Source organism: Tenrec ecaudatus, chromosome 11, assembly GCF_050624435.1.
Source record: "Tenrec ecaudatus isolate mTenEca1 chromosome 11, mTenEca1.hap1, whole genome shotgun sequence".
In the NCBI taxonomy this organism is placed as follows: Eukaryota; Metazoa; Chordata; class Mammalia; order Afrosoricida; family Tenrecidae; genus Tenrec; species Tenrec ecaudatus.
The window spans coordinates 37,733,898-37,749,285 of NC_134540.1; the positions used below are offsets into that span (position 1 = coordinate 37,733,898).

Sequence of the window (15,388 nt, forward strand, 5' to 3'; positions counted from 1 at the left end):
GCTCTCTTTGCAATGAGATTGCCATATCCTTTTAGACTTTTATCTCAGATCTGTTTTTATGATCATGCTATAAAACTTTTGAATGATCTCATAGTGTTCATACATGTCCACCATCTTTTAAGCCCGATAAAGACATGCACGTGTGTGTATGCTGCATCCACTTTAGCACCTTTAACACATAGCGCAGAAGTGACGTTAGTACTTTTCAGATCATAATTATATAGCAACCCGGAAGGCTTTGTCCCAATCAGAATGGACCCACAGTGTAAAGAAAATGGATCTATAGATAACTACTAAGGAGCCAATTCTGACTCACGGGAACCTTATATCTAACAAGAGCAAGCATTGCCTGATCCCGTGTCACCCTCTAAATCGTCGTTGACCGGGCGCTTCTTCATCCTGTCCTTTTCACCAAGGACCTCTCCTTGCTCCCCTTGGCCCTTTACGTCACCTCCCGTGCTCCAGCAGCTACTGCGTGCGCCTGGGCCATGAGTCTGCTGGCTCCCGACGTGCTCGCATGCTGCCTGGGAGAACTTTGCACCTGCATGGTTCCCGCGGCCACCTAGCTAGAGACCGTGGTTCTGAAATCTTCTCAATCCCTGTGTCCATTTCACTGGGAGGCTTCATCACACGGAAGACTGTGTGACTTCAAACAGGGAGGTCTGCTTCCGTAACTACATTTTTAAGAAAACGACTGTAGTTATGGTCATAAGTTGAATAGCAAACATTAGAATCTTGTTACTAGGTTGAGCTATGTGAAACTACAGACACTCAATTATTTTTGGTACTCAATTGATAATTAATTGCTGTATTTGAGAAAAGTATACCTTTGCATGTTTTTGTAGCATTTCCTTAACGGTGTAAATTGTGTATGTATATTTTTCTAGTTTGGCATCTTGCCAGCGGATACAAGTGCCTCTTGGGTCCCATCAAAAGAAGATGGGATTGGCCGCTCTGCACTCCCTCCTCTTCCACCACCTACCTTCTGTGGAGGTTTGCCACCTCCGCCACCTCCGCCACCTCCCCCTCCACTTCCAGGATTGGCGATGCCATTTGGTGGCCCGGTGCCCCCACCACCCCCCCTTGGATTTCTTGGTCTTCCTCCACCAATACTGCCATTTGGATTGAAACCAAAGAAAGAATTTAAACCTGAAACCAGCATGAGAAGATTGAATTGGTTAAAGGTAAAACAAATAAATGGAGGGGAATTTGTAGATTAAAATTTAAGTTTGGATTTACTGTCTATAATTTGTAATGCAAGACATTATCAAATGGACATTAAATAAAATGGGATCATTTTCAAAAATAAAAGGGGTGAGCCAAAGTCCTTTTTTATGGATGAGGACTGTCTGGTTTATAAATGTGGTCCTAGTCAATGTTAGCTGTTCCAAATGGTAACTGACTTGAAATTGTCTGTATCATATACCATTTCTGTGATTAAATTCTGTGTTTATGGAAAGTGCTTCATAAAAGTACCAAAAAGTCAGTACTCTTCTGGACTGTGTCTTAGTTGCTATTAGGTAAAGTATTACTTGTGGATAATTGATAATCTGTCAAAATGTAGGACTTCTGATTCCAAAATTCTCATCTAACTTCAGCCTTTTCAGAGGGGTCCTGGGGTAAAGACAAGGAGCTCTGGTGGCATGCTGGGAGCTCATCGCAGGGTCATCAGTTTGAACCCCCCAGCTGCTCCGAGGGAAAAAGAGGGGGCTTTCTGCTCGGTAAAGCCTTATAGCCATTGAAGCCCTAGGGTGGTCGCCAGGAGACACATTATGTGTCAGAACTGACTTTTGGCATTTGGTGGAATGGACAACATTAGATTAAGAATAGCAAGTTAGTAACTAAGGCATTGATCCCAATTACGAATGTAGTTTCGAGAAATTCTACCATAATTTCTGAGGTAAACAGAACTAGTACTTAAATCTGCTTTGCAGGCTGACCTAGCTTACTGGTTTACTTTAATGCATTTCTGGTGAGTTGATTCTGCCACATGTTAGTGTTCCTTTGTCCAGGTGCATTATATCGATGAAAATCTTTAGTCTCTAGGATTTGTACAGCTGATGACAAGAAATGGTATCAAATATATAGAATGAGGCAATAAGAAAGGAGAGGAAAAATCCTATTTTCTCGGGCCCCAGTTTTCCACTGTTTGCCTTACTCTGTCTGCTTTCCAGTTTTTTTTCTTTCAACTTTCTGAAGTACGGAGAGGATTTCTGCACCCACGGGGAATGAGGCCCCTATTCCAGGCTCACTGGGCTCCCTGCATGTAAAAAATGGTAGACGTGGAATAAAAGCTGGGTAGTATAGAGGGTTGGGGTTGGAATTTTTTTTATATGTAGCCAATAATCTCTTAATTTATTGGACCCCATTTTAATCTGGGTTGACTAGAGAAACAAATTCGTAGACACACATGTTTATAAGAAAGTGCTTTATATACAAGAGCAATTGAATATTGAGAAATCATCCCAGCCCAGTCCAGATCGAGTCCATAGTCTGATATTAGCCCATATGCCCGGTGCCAATCTATAAAGTCCTCTTCAGGAGGCACATGAAAGGATGCCAAATATAAAAGATCACAGGCCAGTGGGTGGTAAGTCTTGTAGATCCAGTGGCAGTGGAAGCATCTCAGTGCTGCTGTGTGTCTCTACATGGCTCCTTCAGCTCCAGGCATCTAGCTTAGCTCCATGTGACTTGTTGGCAGGAATGTCTCACTGGGGGTGAATGAGTGTCCCACCTCCAGCAAGCTATTTATCTCCTTATAGGTTCTTAGAGGTCTTCAAGCTGTGACCTGATTCAAGCTAAACTCCACCCCTTCACTCTTAAGGCTCAAGTTGACAACAGATTATGTAACTCCCACAGACCCTATGGGGCATTTGGGGAGTCCTGATAGCATCGTGGCTACGCATTGTTCTGCTAACTCCAGCTGCTCTGGGAAAGAATGGTGAGGCATTCCACCCCTACTAAGACTTATAGTCTTGGAAACTCACAGGCACTGTCTACCCTGTCCTGTAGGGTCATCATGAGCTGAAATCTACTTGATGGCTGTCTATGCTTATAAAGACTTGCCGTCTTGGAAATCCTGTGTGTGGGTCACTGTTAAGACTCCCTGTTGGTGTTGTGAGTTTGGCTTTGGGGTGCTAACTTCAAGGTGCCTGCTTGAAACCTGTCAGCCAGTTAAATGAGTTAAAAATGCGGTTGTCACCAGTTACTCCATAAGACAAAAATGAGGTTGCCTGCTCTTGGGAAGAGTGACAATCTTGAAATGCTATAGAACAGTCTTTTTCTGCCCCATAGGGTTGCTCTGCACCAAAACGGACTTGACGGCTGTGGGTTCGTTGTAGATTCATGGGACTTTGAAGCAGCCCCGAGGGCTCTGTGGCCGAGCGCTCAGCCCCTAACCGCAAGGCCTGGGGTTGAGCCTAGTAGCAACTCTGCTGGAGAAGGATGTGGAAGTCTGCTTCCGTAAAGATGATAGCATTGGAAACCCTACAAGTGGGCAATTCAACCATGTTCTATGGGGTCATTATGAGATGGCTGTAGGGTTAGAAGGAGTATCGGGACGTTCAGTGTCAGTCACTTTGCACTGCCAAACGGAATGTCATGTGGCAGGAATTGTTATGTTTTCTGTGAGGTGGTCCAATTTGCTGATACATTCATGGTTCTCAGGCTAGGGGAGGAGTTCACGATCAGGTTGGGGATAGAGGGAAGGGATTTCGCCGTCCATACTGTTGTAGGACAAGGGACTGACCATCTCTGCCCTTCTTTCTTCCCTTCCTTCTCTAATTTGTTCCGCAAACATGGCTATTTATGATCTTCCTTAATGCATGCTGGGTGTGGTCGTTGACAGGCTTGGCTAACAATGCAAATGTAGATGGTCGGCATCCACCTGCCATCCTTCCGGAGCATGCGGTGGCAGTCTGCTTCCGTAGGTCTGTGTGGCCGTGGGGATCCTTCGTGACAACTCTACTCGGGTTCCTAGAGTAGAACTGAGCGACGGCATTCAACTCAAGGGCAAAGGACTTGGTCTGAATCACATTCTAAAGTGTCAATTTCTTCTGTTTATTAAAATGTCTCCTGAGAACGGGTTACAATCAAGTGATTTGCTTCTGTGGCTTTGCCAGACTGTGGTCCTTTCTGACTGGTTTATGCCAGATGACCTGCATTTCACAGCCTCTTCAACTTGGGACAAGTTCTGTAATTCTATCAGGCCCTTAAGAGTCAGCACACAGGTGACTCCTGTTGGACTCTGAGAAGTGTAAGTGAGAAGCAGCAAGCTGAGCTTCATTCTGTGTGTTTCTGGCTGTTTAACTGTGGAGCATCCCCCCTCCCTCAACAAAACCTTAGCATCCTTGCTGACTATGTGGTTGCATGAAGCACCCTTGAAGGAAGCGTCTCACAGGACTCGGTTCATAAATATGTGCGGGCAGAGCTGGTGGGGCCTTGGACTTGGACTTCAGGTGAAATAGTCAACTGTTTGTGGAATTGTCTTCTCTCTGCCTGCAGATCAGACCTCAAGATATGTCTGAAGACTGTTTTTGGATAAAAGTAAATGAAAATCAGTATGAAAATATGGATTTGCTCAGTAAACTTGAGAATACATTTTCTTGCCAACAAAAAGGTATGTTTCGCATCTTGGCTAGTCATGAATTCATTTTATTTTTAATTTGATGCTGCTATTTTTTTATCTAATGATCTCTAAAAAGTCCCATCATGAATGCGCCCTCTGGCTTGTTTAGTGTGGGCCCACTAGGAGTCAGAAGCGATTCCCAGGTATCTAACGTCAACAAATATCATGAAGTTTTACAAACGATCAGATCTCGTTTTACATTTAAGTCCAAGAAGCAGTGTTTTAAATGTACACGATGAACACAAAGTTTTATAAACATTTCCATATGATACCTTTCTTTGCATGTGCTCCCTTGGCATTAAGCCTGTGCTTATAAAGGAGGATGTTTACAATGAAAAGTTTGATGCGAAAACTCGAGTTCTTTAGTCCTTGTTGTATTTCCTCGCCGTTGAGTTGGTCTTCAACCTCTGATGACCACATATGTGCAGTCGAACAAATGATTGCCTGGCCCACACCATTCCCTTGATGGATTGTTGACTGGGCCTCTGTAATCCAGAGTGTTTTCTTGGGCTGCTCTTTGGAAGTGGATCGCCAGGTCATTTTTCTCGATCTGGAATCTCTGTTAAAACCGGTCCAGTGTCTAAGCAACATGCACACCTCTACCGGTACTGAGGTGCAATGCCTAGGAGATGAAGCTTGGTCTCTTGCATGGAAGGAAGATGAGGAATCTACCACTAAATGACCAATGCACTAGAAACTGCATGTTAGTGTTCCCCATGTCAGAATTTCACCAACATTCATATAAAAAGATGACTACCACACAGTTGTCAATGCCATGGCCTCGGTGCAGATGCAGAGCGCGTCTGTGCACAGCAGAAGGAAATGCTGCCTGGCCCTGCAGCATTTGTGCAACGGTTACTGTGTTTGAGCCCATCCTTCCAATACATCTCGAGGAGCTTTGTCTTTTTATTTTCTCGCCCTCGCTCTGCCTAGCTTGATGTCCTTCTCTAAGACGAGTCCCTCCTGATAACATGTCCAAAGCATGTGAGACAACGTTCATCATGCTCACTTTTAAGAGAAATTTCTGGCTGCCCTTCCTTCGCGACAGATTTGCTTGTTGTTCTGACAGTCCATAGTGCTTTTACTGTTCTTCACCAACCACATAACTCAAATGCATCGATTCTTCTTAGGTTTTCCTGATTTGTTATCCAGCTTTCACATAGAAATGTTGTTGTTAGCTACGGTCAAGTTGGTTCCAGATTGTAATGCCCGTACACAACGAAACCAAGCACTGTCTGGCCCGCACCATCCTCATAATTGTTTCTGTGGCTGAGCCCATGGCTGCAGCCGCTGTGTCAGTCCACCACCTTGAAAGTCTTCCTCTTTCTCGCTGCCCCTCTCTTTTACCAAGCATTGTTGTCCTTCTCCAGGGACTGGCCTCGCGTAGCATACATGTCCGAAGTATGTGAGCTGAAATCTCTATGTTTTCTCCTCCACGGTGCATTCTAGCTGTGTGTTTCTTCCACGACAGATTCGCTTGTTTTGCTAGAGTCCTTGGGACTCTCGATATTAGTGATTCAGAATACCACCACTTAGGTCAAGTGCGCTGACATCCTTCACGTGACATGTTTTCTTTTTGACACTTGTGTTTCATTGGGCTACTTTGTCTGTAAGTCAATCCCCAGGTGGTTCTTGCTGGTCTGTCTTTGTCTGGGAGCTCCACGGAGACCTGTTCGCCAGAGCCGCACGCCCCTGCAACAGCCTCACAGTAACACACAAGCCGCCAGAGAATGACTTACTGACAAAGAAGTGGAATTAATTTTGAGATGGAAATATTATATTTATCCAGTGTCTTCCAAGTTAGGAAATGAATATCCACAGCTTGAGATAGACGTGCGTGAAGAGACGAGAGGATATTTTATTAAAAGGTGTTTCTTTTGAAAATTCTTTTATGATAGCTTTTACCTGTGCAGTATGATTTTAAAATTTGTATGGGTATGTGTATCTATAAAGTTTTAATCTTATGTGAAAATTGTATTTATTCCATCAAATCTCCTGGGCCTACCACTTGCATTTCAAGGGTGATATCCACATATACCATTAAGTTGCCGTCTAAGCGCTACATAAAGTGTACATTTTAAGTCTATAACACAGCCACTTAGCTCAATCATTGCCTTTTAATTTTCAAAAGAAACCGTTTTGCTTCTTATGTTCCCGGAGTCCTTGAACTTTCTTATGTTCCCGGAGTCCTTGAACACAGAATGAGCTGAGGGAGATGATAGGATGGAGGCAGGAGGGCTTTGTGGAAAGGGGGATTAATTGACTTCTTCAAGTGCCTACTGTGTCCTCTGCTCAGCACTTATCTATTGGACTCAACTGGATCTCCACAGCAATCAGAGCATGTGCCGACCCATTTAAATTCCTTTGAAATGCTTTCCAAAAACAATTGTAAATTACCATCGAAAGTCTTCCCAAAAGATAATTGTAGATTAAGGTACCTTACAAAATCTGTGGTAAATTCAAAGCCTTGAACAGATGTTTTTGAGTACCACTGGTCTTGTCTAAAATATGAAAATGATATATTTAGATCTTCAAATGCAGAGAATTTTCCCACCAAGCTTACTACTCTCCCAAAATTGGTGAAGTAAGCAGATCTTAATTTTACCTTTTGATTGTGAAGAATCAAAAATTCTGCTTCGAATAACATTAGTGCACTCTTCAGGCAATCAAGGAAAATATATGGCAGTTAAAATGGGGTATTTACATGTAAAACACTTTAGAATTTCAGCTTTCCTAATCTGGAATTGATGAGTTCCCCTTTGCTTTCCTTACAGGTGAAAATGGCAGCACCTCAAGCTATTTTAGAGATGCCTGCCATGCCGCTACTTTCTTTCTTTCTCTCCCTCTTCACTCTGATTACTTTCTTAATTAATGAGGCTCAAAAGGGAAACTTGTTAGCATGTCTTTAATTTAGCTGTAGTGTTAGCCCTAAATGAAATAATTGGACCTTTAAAAAATTCCTAAGTCATCTAACTTTAGCCTTGAGATTCAAGGTTAAAAGAAAACAACAACCAGGTCTATTTGCTCAATTCGATACTAGTTAGGAAGATCGAGGTGAGGTAATGTGACGATTTTCTGGATACTTTGTGCTCTGTCACTTTCTGCCTTTGGACAAGCTGGCCCCTCCGCCTGGCATCTCTTTTTCACTGGGCCTAGATGCAGCCTACGGCTTCTTTTGCCTCAGTTCAAAGGCGGCTTCCCCATTTTCCTGTGCGAGTGGATGATTTTTCCAGGCTGAGCAGAGAAACGGGGAAGACCAGCGCTGTGCTCCGAGGCATGCCAAGATTGCATCATGCCAGCGGGAAAGAACCTGTGCAGCGGGGGCTCTTATTTTAGCTCCACATTTTAAAATCTCAAACACTCAGGCTCAATGTCACTGAGTCAATTCCAGCCCATTGTGACCCTGTGGAACTGAGTAGACCTGTCACTGGGGTTCTGAGACTAACTCTTTACAGGAGCATAAAACCTCATTTTTCTCCTGTGGAGTGGCTGGCGGTTTTAAACTACTGACCTTGTGGTTAGCATCCCTGTGGGTAACCACTATAGCGCCAGGGTTCCTAAAGACCAATTCCTACAAAACATTGTTGGAGAACCTCACCAGGGTCTCTAGAAAACCCTGACTGGCAAAAGTGATGGCCTGCTGAGAGGTTAGCATTTCGAACCTAATAGCCACTTGGTCTGCAGGAGCCAGCTGTGACAGTCCTCCACAAAATAATAAATACCGTATATACTCGCGTATAATCCGAGCTTTTCAGCACAAAAAATGTGCTGAAAAACTGGGGCTCGGCTTATACACGGCTCAATGGTACCCCAGCGAGGTGTAACATCCCGCGGGTGATTGCCGTTCTCCCACTGTTCATTCAAAGCCCCGCTGATGCTGCAGGGCTTTGAATGTTTGTTTACTCAACCAATCAGATTCGTCTAACCAATCAGAGCCGTCCTGTGACGTAGGTGGCTCCAATTCGCAGAAGCATCCGCAGTGATTCACTTACGCCGGCGGCTGAACTGGTAAGGATGTGTCTGTGGCTGATCTCCGTCTCTCCCCTCTGGTCTCTGTGTTAATTCATATCCTGCATTTCCCACCCTAGGCTTATACTCGAGTCAGTTTTTCTGGTTTCCCAGGTAATAATTAGGGACCTGGGCTTATACTCGGGTCAGCTTATACTTGAGTATATACGGTACTTCCACAAAGATTTTCAGGCTTGAAAATCCTATTCTACTGTGTCCTGTTGTGTGGACATGAGTTGAGGTCTTCTCAGTGGCAATGGATTTGGTTTTTTGGTGTTATGTGTGCTTTTTGAGCCTCCAAAAACCGAACTCACTGCCATTGATTCACTGCTGACTCTTAGCGACTGTAACTGTTGATGGGAGAGTGGAAAGCCCGGCCTTTCTGCTGAGGAGCTGCTGCTGGTTTCCCACTGCTGGTCCCTGGGAGCGCAGCCCAACGCATTCGTCCACTACATCCCCAGCGTGTCAGTGTGTTGTACTGTGACGACTTATATGTGTTTACAACACTTGAAGCAACACCACTGGCATTGATGATGGACAGGTTTCAGTGGAGCTGCCAGACTAACACACAAGACAGAAAAATCTGGCAACCTACATCCAAAAATCCAGCCCCAAGCCCAACCCTTTGATGTCGCCATAGGCCGGCATTTGTTAGAGTTGACTTGACACCTAGGAGGACCAGGTAGTTCGGTATTTTGGCAAAGATTTTTGTTGTTTTCAGACAAAAAGAGGATTGTATATATATGCAACGGGCCTTCAAAAATTCTTAGAAAAATGCCATTATCCCTTAACCCCATTTTTCACCAACTTTTTAAAGCCTCCTGGTATTTTATTGTAAAGATTAAAATGGGAATAAAAATAAGAAAATGGTGTCTTGCAAACCGAGGCATGAATGACTGAGGGCTGTTGAGAGGACAGGCTGCCCGATGCTGTCTAGCTGCGGCCTGCCTGCGGAGGCATTAGGTCAAGATGTTAACGTTTGCCTGATTCACAGGTAATTCTATTTAAATCTATTTTGTAATTTCTGCAGAACCCCAAATTAAACCTGGTTTTCATTGTTCAGCCCAAGACAGATGGCAATTGCTTTTCCACTCTCTAGCAAATGCGGAGAAGATGAGACAAGGACTGTGGGAGGATAAAGTTACAGTTTGCATGAGTGATTTTTATTGCTGGTTTGTATCCCAACTAAGCAGGGAAGGGCAGAGGTTTTTACTGTAGTAATTCTTTGTACTAAAACCCAGGGCTTTTTTCTGCTCACAAAAGGGGATGTACCATCCCAGACATCTAGAATGGTCAGTGCCAATCTTATATGTCTCCTAAATTTTTGAAAGAGATAGTAAGAATAAGGAACAGCCTCCAGCCACTTTAAAGAGATATTTGAAATTTTCTCTCACAGATTCTGTGTTATTACATATGTTCTTACAACTTTGCTCTTTTCTGGCTTTTAGGAGTACTGGGTTTTCCACATCTCATACATCCCAAGTTGGAAGAGGAAAAAACCATCTCTCTTAAACATCTATAATGTGCCAACTCCTGGCCTGAGCCGTCCTCCTGTTGTCTTGTCTAATGTTGGCCCCCTCTGTCCTCCTCTCTGTTACATTCAAACCATCCGAAGAGCCCATAATGCCACCTTGCCCCCCCTACCCGTAGGGTAGCATTTTGCTACTTATAACTTGGATTTTTCTATTGAATTTCTTTATTTCTCTAATTTTTTATTCAGCTGGCTTTTCCTTGCTTAGTGTTTTAACCTATACTTCTCACTGTGACCATTTATAACATTAGTCTTATGGAAAAATTTCTTGAGCGGTTATCTTATATAATATAGGAACAGCTTTCTAAGCTTTTTCATGTGGAAAAAGCACATAAGCAACATATTTTCCTGATAGAGATGCATACTTATCACGTCTTCTTTTTGATGTTATTTTGCCGTGACATATATCGCTATGGGATTTTACTTTGGTGAATTACAAGTTTTGAGATACATCTCTGCTTTCCTTATTTTAAATTCAGCTAGAAAGAATATGGACATATTTCCAGATCATTTTTTTTCTTTTCTCTTCTTATTCCTCCTCTCATTGAATTTCCCTACATTTTTTCTCCTTCCTACATTGACCTTTCACTGTTCAATCCACCAAATGTGCTCACTGTGTGTTGGAACTTGTATTGGGTATGGGGGACATTGTGGTGAATAAGGCTACCATGGTTTCTGCATGAGTTCTCTTTCATAGTTCTAATGAAGCTCAGTGAAGCTCTTAGTTGTGTAAGCTTGAAGTGTAGAACAGCAAATGCTTGTTTGGGTTTTAGAAAAGTTTTTCATAGTTTACTATCTTTAGCATCTGTTAAGACTTAACAAGGTTATATAAAACATTGTTTGTATATCTCTTGGAAATTTCATCACAATATTCATATATTGAACATTTGGTATCATGAAAATAATGCTAATGACCTTATATTTTTTAGCAGATTGGAAGCATATGTTGGTTAATTTTTACAGGCTGTTGCAAAATAGATTATAGTACACTTATAGGTTATTGGTATTGGATTTGTTAGCCAAAATTAATATTAATTATGTTTACTATTAATAAAATGTTAACCTAATAGGGACTAAAGGGCTTACTCCAGGTACATGAATACTCTAATTCAGTTAGACTGGTTTATTGAGTCAACAATTGTAAGCTTTCTGAAGTAATCACATTTTGTAACTTGTGTGTCATATTTGTCAAATAGGGGCAATAAATGGGTATATAAATAATTTCTCAAATGAACGATTATGGTGTAAGGAAACAGTTAATAGATTATGTACTTAACAGCAAATCAAGCAGAGATCTCCGGCACCCTAGTTGAGTGGACAGTGTAGTAAGGGGAGCTGAGATTTCTGACTCCATAGTTGAGTGGACAGTGTAGTTAGGCGAGCCGAGATCTCTGGCTCCATAGTTGAGTGGACAGTGTAGTAAGGGGAGCTGAGATCTCTGGCTCCATAGTTGAGTGGACAGTGTAGTAAGGGGAGCTGAGATCTCTGGCTCCATAGTTGAGTGGACAGTGTAGTAAGTTGAGCTGAGATCTCTGGCTCCATAGTTGAGTGGACAGTGTAGTAAGGCGAGCTGAGATCTCTGACACCGTAGTTGAGTGGACAATGTAGTAAGGCGAGCTGAGATCTCTGACACCATAGTTGAGTGGACAATGTAGTAAGGGGAGCTGAGATCTCTGACACCATAGTTGAGTGGACAGTGCAGTAAATTGAGCTGAGATCTCTGACACCCTAGTTGAGTGGACAGTGTAGTAAGGCGAGCTGAGATCTCTGACACCGTAGTTGAGTGGACAATGTAAGGTCAGGAGTGGTGAAGCACAGATGATGCCAAGGACTTGGTGTTGTCAGGATGTCACTTTGTCTTTCAAACACAGTTTATTTCTCAGCATGAACAAAAGTGTATATATTAAAAAAAAAGTTCTAAACTACATTCCAAGCCTACATTAAGATTTACAACATGAATATGTTTCTTGGGAATGAATATTAATAAGAGATGATGTCAAAATGAGTGCAAGGTATTTTAAACATTCAAAAGGTTTCTGAAAAGGGAATTTTGTTGTTCTAGTTTTTAATATGTTCAGCTTTATTTTTTAATTTTTTAAAAATCATTTTATTGGGGCTTGTGCAACTCTGACCACAATCCATACATACATCCATTGTGTCAAGCACATTTGTGCATTTTTTGCCATCATCATTCTCAAAACATTTGCTTTCTACTTGAGCCCCTGATATCAGCTCCTTATTTCCACCCTCCCTCCTTTACCCTGCCTCCTCCGCCCTGATAATTTATAAATCATTCTTTTTCTTTAAAAAATTTTTCTTTTAAATCATTATTTTTCTTGAAAAGGGAATTGTAACAATCACTTCTTCTGAAAGATTAGGAGGAGAATTAGTGGAGAATTAAATAATTCTCGAGAGTTCTTGTCCGTCGTTGAACCTTATAGGATTAAAGTGGGGTGGGCACGGGGGGTGGGGTTGGGGGAAATGGACGGAACGTCAGACCCCTATGTTGTTGTTGCTGTTAGGTACCATCTAGTCAGTTCCAACCCACGATCTGTTACGTATTCAAATGGCCTTCACCACCCTAGAGTCCTCAGGCAATTATGAGATAGTTCGCAATGTCTTGTTTCACCATTTGAAAATATCTCCTTTTTACTAGTTGTATTGTATTCTCTACTGGGTTGCTAAGGACACATAAATTTAGCCTGAAACCTTTAGAGAAAATAGACCTAAAGAGAAAGAATAAAGGTGGTAAGTTGATTTAGCCTGGAGAAACAGAAGACTCTCAAGCCCAGAACACTGCTCCATCCCATGCTTAGTTATATGGCATGTCTTTGGGAATGTGTAGTGGTAATTTCAAAGGCCCCTGTAAATAGACACATTTCTTGTGTACTGTGCAAATGCTACATATAGCAAAGGGGCGAGAGTACAAATGCTACATATAGCAAATGTGTGAGTGTTGGGGGCGTGTGTGCATACATAAACAGCCACACACACGCACACACACACACACACATGCACTTCCTACTCTTCTTTCTGCCCCTGGGGAACAGGGTGGCACTATGTACTGGTTTCAACTGGAGTGGATTGGCTGTGGGTTGACTGGGGGATGGATGCTATACCTCTACTGTATTCAAAATTCGTGTTGATTTTCTAATTGTGATTACAGTTTTGAGTGGTGCCTGTATAGCTATCACCTGTAAAACATGCCCAAAACCACAAGAGCCGATTGCTGCCAGACACCCTCCAAGCCTGCAGCAGACCTAGTCCTGGGGAATCCCGTGCTCAGCCATACAGCAGACAAGACGTTTACCGTGAACAACAATACCCATGAGGAACGCACTCCCCAGAACAATCAGTTGTGCAAAGCCAAAAAAAAATTACATTTCTCCTGCTACAACCCTCGGAATGCAGGCAGTAAGGGACAAAAAAGAGGGAGTCCTGGACACAGGGAACCCAGGGAGGGAGTGGGGACGGGACTGTTGCAGCGAGGGGGTGGCAATTAGCATCAAGAAGCACAAACTGTCTAAGTGGCTGAATGGAACAGATAATTGTTAAAGCAGAAGTGCTTCCCCCCCGGCATTTCCTGTAGCTTCTGCCTTATTTGCCTGGGCCTCGCCTTGCTCAGCCCATTCTTTTCCATCGCAGGCAGATAGTTTTGTCTTGTCTGTATCATGATCTACGACTTGGTATGCCCATTTACAATTAGTGCCAGTGATTCACCTGAATACATAAATGAGACTTATCTTCCCAAAGGCATTATTTTAATTTTAGTGTTAAAAATAATATTTTGTAAATTCGACCAGCCATTTCCTTTGTACTTTCACTCCCAACCCACTCTCCATATGCACAAAAAACCCTCTTTACCTAAATTAGGAGAGAAAGAATCACATGGGGTTTTCTCATTCTTCGGGCATAGGATGGAGCCGGGTTATGGTCATGAATAGATGTTGGGAGCTTCTTGCTGAATTATATAGCGTAGGAATTTGACATTAAATAGATTGTAGGATAAATCCTTTTGGAATGGAACATTTTCTGTGGACAGGTAATGTAGTTATGGATTTTGTAGCCTTGAATTTCACAACTAGGTTTTTGATATAATTATATTCACAAGGTCTTTCCTTCCCTCCTCCCCCCCGCTGTTTCTTTTTATTTTATTTCCCTTGTAATTATTCCTTCTCAACACTTGACCTTCTACCTTGGAACATGGTTTCCCTGTAACACGAGCTTGCACGCATTTCATGGCATCTGAAGGGGAAAGCTGCTGGCAACACCGTCGGTTGTCACAACTCTCATCAGGCTTGAGGACCCTGATGGTGTAGTAGGTTCTGCCTTGGTCTGCTAAACACAAGGTGGGCAGTCCAAATCCACCAGGCTCACTGCGGGGAAATTGGGTGGCTTTCTACCCCCTTCAATGCCCGGGGACAGTTCTATCTTGTCCTGTAGGGTTGCTTTGAGTCTGACTTGGTAACAATGAATTTTGAGTCTTTTTGAGATGAATTTGCCTAGGTACAAGTGTTCTTACCATTATATAACATTGTGATAAATAGAAGGTTGGGCTTGTCAAGGATTGTTGTCTTGCTTGGATCCACAATCAATGCTCATGGAACCAGCAGTCAAGAGATCCAATGAGTAAATCATCTGCTCAACACCTCTGAGAGTACTGAAACCAAGAGGTTACTTTGAGGCCTAAGTTATGCCTGACCCAAGCCGTGGTGTAGATCAGTTGCCTCCTATGCGATTGAAAGTCAGACATGGACCGCGGGAGACCCGAGAGGCATCTGTGCAATTGATTTATAGCCCTTGGGAAGAATATGGAAAGTACCATGGTCGATTAAAGGACAAACAACTCTGTCTTGGAAGAAGGATGGACAGAGTTTTCCTTAGAGGCAAGGATGACCAGACTTCGTTTTATATACTTTTGATGTGTTGTCAGGAGAGACCAGTCCCTGGGGAAGGGCCTTATGCTTGTTAAAGTACAAAGACAATAAAAAGCAGGTCTGGGCAGGGTTTTGTTCCGTTGTGCTGGGGCTTGAAACCCACTCCATGACGCCTAACAACAACTGCTGGCCCGGGTCCTTGACCCCGGGTCCATGGATAGAATTCAGAAACCTCTGAACTTGGAAAGAAATAAAAAGACACACAATTTCTTTTACTAACCTCCAATTGAAATTTAGTTTTTCCTTCTATCATGAACATAGGCAAAGAAACAGTAGTACTTGTGA

General features: G+C 42.8%; 1 protein-coding gene across 2 annotated transcripts in view; it reads left to right on the forward strand.

Moving 5' to 3' along the window:
• DIAPH3 (diaphanous related formin 3) overlaps positions 1–15,388 on the forward strand; it is a 576,438-nt gene that overhangs the window by 221,797 nt on the left and 339,253 nt on the right. For both annotated transcript variants that reach the window (XM_075563000.1, XM_075563001.1), the window contains 2 exons: positions 888–1,184; positions 4,504–4,618. In XM_075563000.1, coding sequence (XP_075419115.1) covers positions 888–1,184; positions 4,504–4,618 — 412 coding nt within the window. The remainder of the gene's footprint in view (positions 1–887; positions 1,185–4,503; positions 4,619–15,388) is intronic.